Source organism: Scyliorhinus torazame, chromosome 10 (genome assembly GCF_047496885.1).
Source record: "Scyliorhinus torazame isolate Kashiwa2021f chromosome 10, sScyTor2.1, whole genome shotgun sequence".
Taxonomy (NCBI): Eukaryota; Metazoa; Chordata; class Chondrichthyes; order Carcharhiniformes; family Scyliorhinidae; genus Scyliorhinus; species Scyliorhinus torazame.
The window spans coordinates 37,872,612-37,885,521 of NC_092716.1; the positions used below are offsets into that span (position 1 = coordinate 37,872,612).

Genomic DNA, 12,910 nt, shown 5'->3' on the forward strand with positions numbered 1-12,910 from the left:
TTCATACACACCCCTGTCTGCATCAATGTTGCCGAGGTGGAGATGGTTGACAGCTTCAAATTCCTAGGTGTACACATTACCAACAATCTGTCCTGGTCCACCCACTTCGACACCATGACCAAGAAAGCACAACAATGCCTAAACGTCCTCAGGAAACTAAGGACATTTGGCATGTCCATATTGACTCTTGCCAATTTTTACAGATATCTTTTCTGGTTGCATCAGAGCCTGGTATGACAACTGCTCGGCCCAAGACAGTGATAAACTACAGAGTTGTGAACACAGCCCAATCCATCACACAAACCCATCTCCCATCAATTGACTGTCATTATCTCCCACTTCCTTGGGAAAGCAGACAACATAATCAAAGACTCCTCCCAACCGGGTCTCTCTTCAAATGGGGCAGGAGGTACGAGAATGCACACTAACAGATACAAAAACAACTTCATCTGCACCTTTGCATCAGTCTTCATGGTGGAAGACACCAGTGGGATGCCAGAGCTCCAGGAGAACCAGGGGGCAGAGGTGAGTACAGTGACCATTACTAAGGAGAAGGTTCTGGGGAAACTGAAAGGTCTGAAGGTGGATAAGTCACCTCGACCGGATGGACTACACCCCAGGGTCCTAAAAGAGATAGCTGAGGAAATTGTGGAGGCATTAGTGATGATCTTTCAGGAATCACTGGAGGCAGGAAGGGTCCCAGAGGACTGGAAGGTGGCTAATGTAACACCACTGTTTAAGAAGGGAGGGAGGCAGAAGACGGGAAATTATAAGCTGGTTAGTCTGACTTCGGTCTTTGGTAAAATTTTAGAGTCTGTTATTAAAGATGAGATCGCGAAGCACTTGGAAGTGCATGGTAAAATAGAACTGAGTCAGCATGGCTTTGTCAAAGGAAGGTCGTGTCTGACAAATCTGTTAGAGTTCTTTGAGGAGGTAATAAGGAAGTTAGACAAAGGAGAACCAGTGGGCGTGATTTATTTAGATTTCAAGAAGGCCTTTGACAAGGTGCCGCATAGGAGACTGTTAAATAAGTTAAGAGCTCATGGTGTTCAGGATAAGATCCTGGCATGGATAGAGGATTGGCTGACTGGCAGAAGGCAAAGAGTGGGGATAAAGGGGTCTTTTCAGGATGGCAGCCGGTGACTAGTGGTGTGCCCCAGGGGTCTGTGCTGGGACCACAACTTTTTACAATATACATTAATGATCTGGAAGAAGGTACTGAAGGCACTATTGCTAAGTTTGCAGATGATACAAAGATCTGCAGAAGGACTTGGACAAGCTAGGAGAGTGTGCAATGAAGTGGCAAATGAAATACAATGTGGAAAAGTGTGAGGTTATGCACTTTGGAAGGAGGAATCTACGCATAGACTATTTTCTAAATGGGGAAATGCTTCGGAAAGCAGAAGCACAAAGGTATTTGGGAGTCCTTGTTCACGATTCTCTTAAGGTTAATGTGCAGGTTTAGTCGGCAGTTAAGAAGGCAAATGCAATGTTAGCATTCATGTCAAGAGGGCTAGAATACAAGACCAGGGGTATACTTCTGAGGCTGTATAAGGCTCTGGTCAGACCCCATTTGGAGTATTGTGAGCAGTTTTGGGCTCCATATCTAAGGAAGGATGTGATGGCCTTGGAAAGGGTCCAGAGAAGGTTCACAAGAATGATCCCTGGAATGAATAACTTGTTGTATGAGGAACGTTTGAGGACTCTGGGTCTGTACTCGTTGAGTTTAGAAGGATGAGACGGGATCTTATTGAAACGTACAAGATACTGGGAGGCCTGGATAGAGTGGACATTGAGAGGATGTTTCCACTTGTAGGAAAAACTAGAATCCGAGGACACCATCTCAGATTAAAGGGACTGTCCTAATATACACATCAGTATATGATGGTGCAGAGACACACGCTGACTTACACACTGCAAGACCAATCAACACCCACAACACAGCTGCCAATCACCAGTTAGGGCACGGACACTATAAAGACAGAGGGCACTAGTCTTCCCGCTCATTCGGGATGCAACCTCTGAGACAGACAGAGCCCGCAGTCAGTAGCACAAACATCCACCATGTGCTAGCAGTATAGGCTGGTCAGGTTAGGCATAGGTATTCAGTCAATCTAACATAGTGTCGACCCACAGTGCAAGTATGTTTAACAGCTCTTAGTTAAATAAAATAGAGTTGTACTATTACACGTGTTGGTAGCCTGTCTATGTTACTGCTAAGGTAAATGCAGTCTCCACAGATCCAGAGTACCCAACACATCATGGTACTAGTATGTGATGTTAGAGTTTAATAGACCTACCTTCAAGTGATCTGCCTTCGACCAGCAATCAGCCATCCGGTAGTATGGACAGCGTCCGCCCTCCCCCGCCGCTCCGCATCACCGGCAACCTCAGTGCGAACTGGAAAATCTTTAAACAACGATTCCAGCTATACCTCGAAGCTACAGACCTTGAAGCTGCTTCAGACACCAGGAAGATTGCTCTCTTCCTTTCCACGGCCGGGGACCACGCCCTCCATATCTTCAACTCTCTCACTTTCGCTGACGGTGAAGACAAGTCCAAGTTCAAGACAGTCCTGCTCAAATTCAACAGTCACTGTGACATCGAGGTAAATGAAAGTTTTGAGCGCTATGTCTTTCAACAGCGTCTGCAGGGTAAGGATGAACCTTTTCAATCTTTCCTCACCGACCTTCGCATCCTCGCGCAGTTCTGCAATTACGGCTCCACCTCCGACTGGATGATCCGTGACCAGATCGTTTTCGGTGTGTAATCGGACCCCCTACGCCAGCAGCTCCTCAAGGTTAAACAGCTCACCCTTGCGATAGCCATCGAGACCTGCGTTCTGCATGAACACGCCACTAACCGATACTTGCACATTCAAGCGGCTGAAACAGCGCGGCAAGGTCCCCACAAGGCAGAGCGGATGCAAGCCATTAAACAACTCCAGGGCCTAAGCCTGGATGAGGGCCGCCATTTTGCGCGCTTTTCGCGGGCTCCCGTGCATGCGCGCACTGACCGAGGGGACGGCGAGGCCGAAGACCGTACTGTGCAGGCGCGCACTATGTACGACTGCACCACGCATGCGCGGTGGCGTACCGAATGTTTGACGTCACGACGTGCGGCAACTGTGGCTCCGCCCACTTAAAGCGGCAATGTCCTGCAAAATCCCGACGCTGTCTCCAATGTGGCAAGCTTGGCCACTATGCAGCCCGATGCAGGTCTGCTGAACCTACTACCTCTCGTCGCTCCAACCAGCCACGCAGGGATGTCCGAACCATCCAGCCACCGGTCACCGATTCCAACTCCGACTTGATTCCGGACCTTGACACCGAGCACCCTAAAGCACCATTTCGGGTGGGCATCATCACCAAACACAAGATGCTCCAGAAGACAAAAGCCAAGTTCCTCCCAATATTCAGCATTGATCCGGACAACGAGCGGTGTGCCACCCTCACGGTCAACCGATCCTGCATCTGATTCCGGCGCTTCAGCCAACCTCATTGCGCGGTCTGACCTCAAAAGCCTCCATGTCAAGCCTACCATCCTGCCATCCGCCTGCCAGCTTCTGGACTATAATGGTAATGCCATTGCTACCAGTGGCTCTTGCCTGCTTGAAGTGTCGCACCTGTCATTAAAGGTTAACCTGCCATTCGGAATAGTGGGATCCACTAAAGCCTCCCCGCTTGGTGCTCAGGCGTGCAAACTTCTAAACCTTGTCCAAAGGGTTCACTCCCTGTCACCCGCTGACGCTTCCGCATCTCAGGACGCTGACTTTCGGACACAGCTGAACGCCATCATCACCCGATACCACGATGTATTCGAGGGCATGGGCATACTCCCATACACATATAAAATCTTGTTAAAATCAAATGCCACGCCTGTGGTGCACGCACCTCGCAGGGTACCAGCACCCCTCAAGGACCGCCTCAAGCAGCAGCTGCAGGACCTCCAGGACCAGGGCGTAATTTTGAAAGTTACAGAACCGACTGACTGGGTCAGCTCTATGGTGTGCGTGAAAAAACCATCTGCCGAATTACGCATATGTATTGATCCCAAGGACCTCAACCGCAATATTATGAGAGAACACTATCCCATTCCAAAGCGCGAAGAATTCATCTGCGAGATGGCTCGCACCAAGCTAGGCGCATCCAAGGGGTTCTGGCAGATCCAACTCGACGCATCCAGTCGGAAGCTCTGCACCTTTAACACCCCATTTGGCCGGTATTGCTACAACCGGATGCCATTTGGCATCATCTCTGCATCGGAAGTGTTCCACAGAATAATGGAGCAGATGATGGAAGGTATCGAAGGGGTTCGCGTATATGTGGACGACATCATCGTTTGGTCTACCACCCCGCAGGAGCACATTGATCGCCTCCAACGCGTGTTCCGACGAATCCTTGAGCATGGCCTCCGCCTCAAGTTCTGCGGGAGCTACCCCAGTCACTGCATGGGGGGTGGTCCTGTACGTAAACAAAAAGCGAGCCAGTCTCGTGTCCATTGATCTGGAAGACTGCTTCTTTAGGTCTCTTTTGAATGTTTGCACTGCACGCTCTGCCAACCCATTTGAAGCCGGGTGGTAAGGGGCAGTGCGGATATGGCGGATGCCGTTCATCTTTGTAAACCTAGCAAACTCCTCACTCGTGAATGGAGTGCCATTATCCGTGACCAGCACCTCGGGGAGGCCATGCGTACTAAATGATAAACGCATCTTTTCAATTGTTGCGCAGGACGTTGTCCCCTGCATCTTATGCACCTCCAGCCATTTGGACTGGGCGTCAATTAGTAGAAGGAACATGGATCCCTGAAAAGGGCCTGCGAAATCTGCATGTAAGCGTGCCCAAGGCCACCCTGGCCATTCCCAGTGATGTAGGGGCGCGGTCGGCGGAAGCTTCTGATGCTCCTGGCAAATGGAGCAGTATTGGGCCACCTTCTCAATGTCGGTGTCGAGGCCTGTCCACCAGACATAACTCCGGGCCAACATTTTCATCTTGGTCACGCCCGGATGCCCATTGTGCAAGTCTGATAATATCAGCTCCTGGCCTTTTTCCGGGACAATCACACGCGTCCCCCACAAGAGGATGCCGTCTTCCACGCTGAACTCTGACAGCTTGGAGGAAAATGCCCGCAACTCGCCTGGGAGCTGTCTATGCTGCCCACCATACAGGACTATGTGCCGAACCTTTGACAAGACTGGCTTCGTCTGGGTCCACTCACAGATCTGTGATGCCGTGACAGGCAAGGTGTCCATAAAATTTAGGGTTGCAACCACCTCACTGGTCGTGGGGGTCGACATGGGGCCGGTCGATAAAGGCAATCGGCTCAGTGCGTCGGCATTTGCTATCTGCGTACCTGGTTTGTGCTCCAGAGAATACTCATATGCAGCAAGCAACAAAGCCCAGCGCTGGATCCGTGCAGAAGCAATGGGCGGTATTGGCTTATCCTCTCTGAAGAGTCCCAGCAGGGGCTTATGATCAGTCACGATAGTGAAATGGCGGCCGTACACATACTGGTGGAAGCGTTTCACCGCAAAAACCACTGCCAGGCCCTCCTTATCGATCTGCGCGTACTTTTTCTCCGCTGCAGTCAATGTGCGGGAGGCGAAAGCTATCGGTCGCTCGGCCCCATTCTCCATCTTGTGGGACAGGACAGCCCCAATACCATACGGGGATGAATCACATGTGACGAGCAAAGGCTTTCCCGGATCATAGTGGGTTAGTAACCCAGACGACGACAATTGTTGCTTTACCCGCTGGAAAGCGGTTTCTTGCGGCTGACCCCAAACCCAGGTGTGATTTTTCTTTAGCAGCAGGTGCAAGGGGGCCAGCGTAGTTGCCAGATTGGGGAGGAACTTCCCGTAATAGTTTACGAACCCGAGAAAAGAACGGAGACGCGAAGTGTCAGTCGGGGTGGGGGCATGTTGAATTGCACGCACCTTCTCTGCGACGGGGTGCAGACCCTCGCGGTCCACCCGATAACCTAGGTAGACTACTTCTTTTGCCTGAAATACGCACTTTGTGTGACGTAAACGGACTCCAGCCTCCGAAAGGCGTCTAAGGACAGCCTCCAGATTTTCCAAATGCTCTTGCTCCGACGTCCCTGTAATCAACACGTCATCTAGGTAGACAGCCACACGTGGTAAACCTCTCAAAATGCCCTCCATAACACGTTGAAAAATTGCGCAGGCAGAGGATACTCCAAAGGGCAACCGTGTATATTCATACAGGCCCCGGTGTGTGTTAATTGTTACATATGGTCGGGAGGCAGAGTCCAGCTCCAACTGCAGGTAGGCGTGACTCATATCTAATTTTGTGAATGAGAGTCCACCTGCAAGTTTCGCGTAGAGATCCTCTATGCGAGGCATTGGGTATCGGTCGAGTCGGGAAACTGTATTCATTGTAAGTTTATAGTCGCCACACAAGCGAACTGTGGCATCTGGCTTCATTACTGGTACAATTGGTGCTGCCCAGTCAGCAAAACGGCGGGCCTGATAATACCCAAACTCTCCAAACGAGTGAGCTCCCCTTCTACCTTCTCGAGCAAAGCGTAAGGCACTGGGCGCGCCCGGAAATAGCGCGGCGTGGCTCCTGGTTCAACTTGGATACGGGCTACGGCCCCTTTTATTTTCCCCAAACCAGGCTGGAATACCTCTGGGTATCGTCCTAGCACCTCAGTCAACCCTCCTAAAACTGTTTGGAGGATGTGCTGCCATTGCAACCGCAAATGGCGCAACCAGTCCCGACCCAACAGGCTGGGCCCATGGCCACGCACTACGATAAGTGGGAAACGCCCCTCCTGGCGTCCATAGACAACAGGGGTCATTGTAGTTCCTGCAATGTCCAGTGGTTCCCCCGTGTAGGTGGCCAACCTGGCCTGTGAGTCAGTTAATGTAAGGGTCTGTATACCCTGCTTAATGCGGTCGAATGTCCTCTGGGCGATCACGGAGACCGCTGCGCCAGTATCCAACTCCATCTCATGGCCATTGACCCGTACTGTCACCTTAATGGGGGCCACACGGGGAGCTGCCACACAATGCAGCTGCAGGCAGTCGTCCTCCGTCTCCACGTCCTCAGGAGTGGTCGCCGCAGGTTCATCCACATGGAAGGTACGGCCTCTGGGCTGGTCCCAGTTACGGCCCCTGGGCTGGTCCCAGTTTCGGTCGGAACGACGGCGCCTCTGGCGTCCCCAGGACCGCCGTCCACGACGGGGTCGGCGCCTACAAGTCTGACACGGACATGGCTCCTCATCCAATGGCTCTGGAGAAGGCTCCCTTCGGGGAGGAATGTTCGATGGCCACTGGCGTCGGTCCGGTCGTTGCCTCGCCCAAGGTACCGCAGGAGTGCGGGGGGACGTTTTTGGGTGGAAAGGGTTGCGCCCCAAGGCATGCACTTCCATTCCCTGTAGCTCCTGTACTCCTCGCTCTGCGCTCTCTCGGGACAAGACTATTTGTATTGCCTGTTGAAAAGTCAATGTTGGCTCCGCTAACAACTTTCTCTGGGTTGCTGCATTGTTAATACCGCAAACCAAACGGTCGCGTAACATTTCTGACAAGGTCTCACCATAGTCACAGTATTCCGCAAACCCGCGTAGCCTGGATAAAAAAATCGGCAAGGGATTCTCCAGGGGTCCTCTCAGTGGTATTAAACCGGTAACGCTGGACTATCGTGGACGGGGTTGGGTTAAAGTGTTGCCCCACTATATTCACAAGTTCGTCAAACGTTTTGGTGTCCGGCGCAGCTGGGTACGTAAGGCTCCTAATCACCCCAAACGTATGCGGCCCGCAGGCGGTGAGCAATATGACCACCTGGCGCTCGTTTTCAGTGATATTGTTTGCCCGGAAATAGTAACGCATCCGTTGTGTGTACTGGTTCCAGCTTTCCAGCGCAGCATCAAAAACATCCAAACGTCCGTACAGAGGCATGGTATAATAGAAAACAACTTCCAACCTGTATCCAACAAAAATCCAGGGAGGTGGCTTCAGCAGTGTAGACAGCTATTCACTTTTACCTTCGTCGCCAGTTTTGTAAGGGCCACGAAGAATCCAGCACGAGTTTTAAGGATACAAAATAATAACATTTATTTACTATAACAATATATATATATAACAGTGGCAGTAACTTCCCTTGCTGCACACTCCTTCCTGCTGGTTCCTGAACTGGCCAGCTTATTTATACTAGGAGTTTCTCCGCCCCCCTCATTGGGGAAGTTCATACTCCCATAGGATTGTGGGATAGTCATTAGTCCCCAGCCAATCGTAAGTAGGCAGGTTATAACAGGCACTAAATTACCAGGCATGACATATGTAGGCCCAAGCAATATTTTGTTTTGTTATTATACATATCATTTTTATACAATAAAAATATACTTGAGCAGTGATACAGACGATCATGAATTTTTCTAGCATGGTGGGGGAGTGTTCAGAAGCAAAATGAATTGAGAACCCTACTACTCTGCTCTTTCTCATAGCCTTGTAACTCATGCTTAAATTATTTATCCATGTTTACTTTAAATAATGCAATGTGCTACTTTTGTTGCATAATATTCCAGGTGAAAATTTATAAATTGAAGAACAAGGAAGCAATGTTGGGAGCAGGGGATTATTGGTGCCATTGTAGGATAGGATGCAAACAACAGAATTGGAGGACAGAATAGGAGTCGGGTTTGGAAAATGCTGAAGTAAGCAAGTCTAGCGATTACAAACGCATAGATGGAGATTCCAGCTGCAATTGGGCTGAAGTAGATGTAGGGATGGATAATGTTATGGAAGTGGACGTTTGCAGCCTTTTTTGACAGAGAAGATTAAGAAGCATGTTCAGAGTCCAACCCTGTAGAGATTGTTAACTATTTTTGGTTCAGCCTGAGACATTACGAGGGTGAGGGTTGATGTTGGCGATGAGGATATGTTGTTGTAGGGGCTGAAGACCTAAATCTTCACAATTTGCAGCTAATCATAAACGATATTTCCGAGTATCCAGTAAAACACATTTCAGTGAAATAAACTTACAACATTGAGAATATGGCAAAGAATAATTTAGGCATTCATTGTAACAGAAACATGGATTAGAGACGTCTTGGTGACTGGTGATGATTATTATTATCAAGACTATATTGAAATACAAAAGACTGTCACAAAACGATAAATAATTTACAGGATGAAACTACATAAAATATATTTCCTGTAAGTATTTATAAAGTTATTGAAGGTAGGCTATTTGTACAGAAGATTGGATGACCTTTCCCACATGAAAGTTTAATTTACACTTTTTTTCAAATATTTTGCAGAAATAGTCTTTCTTGGTGTTCGTGAAACTTCAGATGTGATGACATTATAGGTTTCTTAGATGTATGGCACAAATCCACAACGTTGACAAAATTCCTTATTATTTCATGATTGTTCAATATGCAAAACAATGGTCAAGCACTCAACATAAGGGGTGTTCAGAAATTCTGATTAAGCATTTCAACTTAAATATTGTTGGAGGTATAAAAATCTCATCCAAATGTTTTACAATGCAAGTATTATAAAGACTTATAACAAAATAAATGACAACCTACTAGATCTAATAATTGGCTGAATTTTTGTTCTTAATTTGTCTTGGTTAATTTGGAGATTTGCATTTGGAGGGCTACTCCATAAATTACTTGTCATTGGAAAGTAGGATCCATCACCTTATAATGACTTGCAGACATCAGATTTATCTTCTTAAAGTTTACAATGCACTGTTTTTAAAACTTACTGGTGTTCTTCAAGTATGTCTGTTTGTGTGCACAGCTTGGAAGTCCGCATTCAACACTTCAGGAGAACCAAATTCAATCCTTCAGAGCCAATTGTCTACTGAAATCTGAGGTAAGAATTGCAATTTATTATTGAAGCGGGGTAGTCTATTATAGTATTACAATATTATTCTGGGAATCCAGTGTGTTGCCAACCAATGGAATGAATTGTGCTGTTTGAGAATAGCTATTTTTCAGAAAGTAGTCATCGGTGAATATTACAGTTTTTCCACTTTGGCCTATTAAGGCAACACAGCAGTAGTGATACTTGCAGGTGATACTTGTATTGATTCTTTTATAATTTTGGTGAAAATCAAATTAAAAACATAGTTTTTCAAATGAAAAGCACAAGCCTGATTAAATGTAAAATTGCTTTGAATCTTTGCGCCTTCTTTTAGGTATACTGTAATATTTTAAAATTATTTTGAATGGACATTAAAGACAGGTTTCAGACACTCAACAAAAATTGATTATAGATGGCAGTGAAAGATGTTGAGTGAGTGTGTGGGAATGAGTGCGAGACACTAGGTGAACTGTGGGGGTGAGTGCAGGACACAGTGAGTATGAGTCTGCCATATGCCCAATCTCCGTTTTCCCACTCACTCTCATCACCACACATCTACACATGCACCCACTCATACTCACCCACCCACAAACAGTGACCCTCTCGCACTGTTGATTTTTCTAACTTTATATTAACTTAACAATTTATTGCTGTTACATTTGTGTACTTTTGCTCAGCAGTTGTTTCTCTCCTCTAAAACCTCAATTTTTTCTTTTTTGAAATTCAGTTTGTTGTTGTGCCAAGCCTTACCTTTCTGAAATTTGTTCTCCAGCCCCTTGAGTGCAAAAAATGTGCAAATGTGGTCCCCCGTGTAAAAGCCTGATGTAGAGAGTCGCATGGGAGTAGCCGTGGTAGGGGTAAGTCTGGGGGAAGTCGGCATGAAGATAGACCTACTCAGGACAGTATTCTGTATATATGTAGTTATTGTTCAACTGTGCAAGCCTCTCAACCTCTTCATGAGACAACATACAACCTTACAATGTGGTGGCAGCAGATGAAGGGCCCCAAAATCCCTAAAAATTAAGAAGTAAAAGAACTGCAGTCTAACCTGAGAGAAGTGAGCCTAATTTGAACACCTCGTCTATGTAGCTGGAATTCATCTCGAAGCTCCATTGCAGGCATGGAATCTGTGGGACAGAAGAAAGATCCATTATGCATTGCCATTTAAAAAAAAAAATGAATTCAAGCTGCTGTGCTGCTGTGCTGAAAACAGGCATGGATAGTAAATCAACACTGCCAAACCAATTAAGGCAGATGGAAGGGCCAGATGAGGTGCACAATTGAGCATTATGGCGAAGAAGATTTTTAAGATAAATTATAGCATCAGGCTTGAATGCAAAAAAGAGTCTGAACAAGTGAAGACGCTATTATATTCAGTAGGTCCAATAGCCAGTGACTTCATTGCCAGACAAGGAATAAGAGAATCTTCCTTGAGGTTATGATGTCCTTTGACACCTACTTTAACCTAAGAATCAATAACCTTTTGGAGTGAACAAAATTTAACAAGAGTCCTAAAGCCCAGGGAACCAGTAGACTCTTTCATAAATAAGTGGTGCGAATTGGCTGAAGGCTGTGACTATGGTGATCTTGGTTGTAGTTGATAAAGACTGTGTACATCCAGGGGAATTATCAAATGACTGCGGACACACTGCCCAGGAGCACACGTGATCAACCTGCAAAACACAATGCCAATCTGATCAATGAGCTGAGCCCCTATAAAAGTAGGCAAGTACTATTGCAACTCTATGGGGCATTGGCGAGACTGCATCTGGTGTACTGCGCACAGTTTTGGTCCCCTTAACTTGAGGAAGGACGTAAATTTAAGACAGTTCAGAGAGGATTCATGAGATTGATTCCAGGGATCAAGGACCGAGAGATTGAGCATTTTGGCCTGTACTCACTGAAGTAAGAGATCCAATTGAGGTATATAAGATGCTAAAGGGGATTGACAGGTAGATGTCGAGTGGGTGTTTCCCCTTGTTGGACATTCTAGAACAAGAGGCCATAGTTTTGGGGAGGAAGGACGTAAATGCATTCGAGGCGGTTCAGAGAAGATTCACTACATTGATTCCTAGGTTAAAGGACTTGTTTTGTGAAGAGAGATTGAGTGCTTTAGGCCTGTTCTTGCTGGAGTTTCGAAGATTAAGAAGAGATCCAATTGAGATATAAGATGCTAAAGGGGATTGACAAGTAGACATCGAGTGGATGTTTCCCCTTATTGGACATTCTAGAATGAGACACCGTGGTTTTAGGTAAAGAGGTGGCATATTTAACACCAAAATTACTTAACTCCAAAGAGCCGGGAATCTGTGGAGTTTTCTACCCCAGACTGCAGTGGACACCGGAACATTAGACAAATTTAAAGAGGAGATAGGTAGGTTTTTAATTAGTAGCTGGATGATGGGTTATGCAGAGTGGGTAGGAATGTGGGGATGAGGCCAAGATAAGATCAATCATGACCATATTGAATGGCGGAGCAGGCTCGAGCGGTTGAATTATCTACTCCTGCTGCTAGTCCTTAAGGTCTTATTCAAAGTTCATGACAACACAACTGCCGGCAAACTCCAAATATCTTTCATTGATGGGCCAGGAACTGATGCAAGATTATTGTGTGACTGCATCCATCAGCACTCTCCACAAGGCTGACCACTGCAGCGTCCAGATGGCAAGGTTATGAAAATTGACTTCACTGTAATTTGATCTGCGAGTGAATGATGAGTCGTTGGTCTTTTCCATCTCACTCCGGCAGGAGTTTCAACAACAAATCAAACAAGGCCATTTGGGCATCACAAAGTGCAGATCATGAGCCAAGTCTATGATGTGATGGCTGAAAATATCAACAGCAAATTAATAGATGATAACTGCCAGGTATGCGCGATGCACAAAAAAATCCAGAGGGATCCCCATACAGTTTCCAACTAGACCGGGGGAACATTTGGGAATGGACCTGTTCATATGCAACGGCAAGTCCTTCCTCCTTATCGTTGACTACTTCTCTCTGAAGCATTTACATACAACGACCACAGAGTCTGTCATTAGGTCATTGAAAGAAATCTGTGATCCATGACAACC

General features: G+C 46.9%; 1 protein-coding gene across 6 annotated transcripts in view; it reads left to right on the top strand.

Moving 5' to 3' along the window:
• pmfbp1 (polyamine modulated factor 1 binding protein 1) overlaps positions 1-12,910 on the top strand; it is a 1,352,449-nt gene that overhangs the window by 537,630 nt on the left and 801,909 nt on the right. For all 6 annotated transcript variants that reach the window (XM_072517945.1, XM_072517947.1, XM_072517950.1 and 3 more), the window contains exon 10: positions 9,773-9,847. In XM_072517945.1, the coding sequence (XP_072374046.1) occupies positions 9,773-9,847 (75 nt within the window). The remainder of the gene's footprint in view (positions 1-9,772; positions 9,848-12,910) is intronic.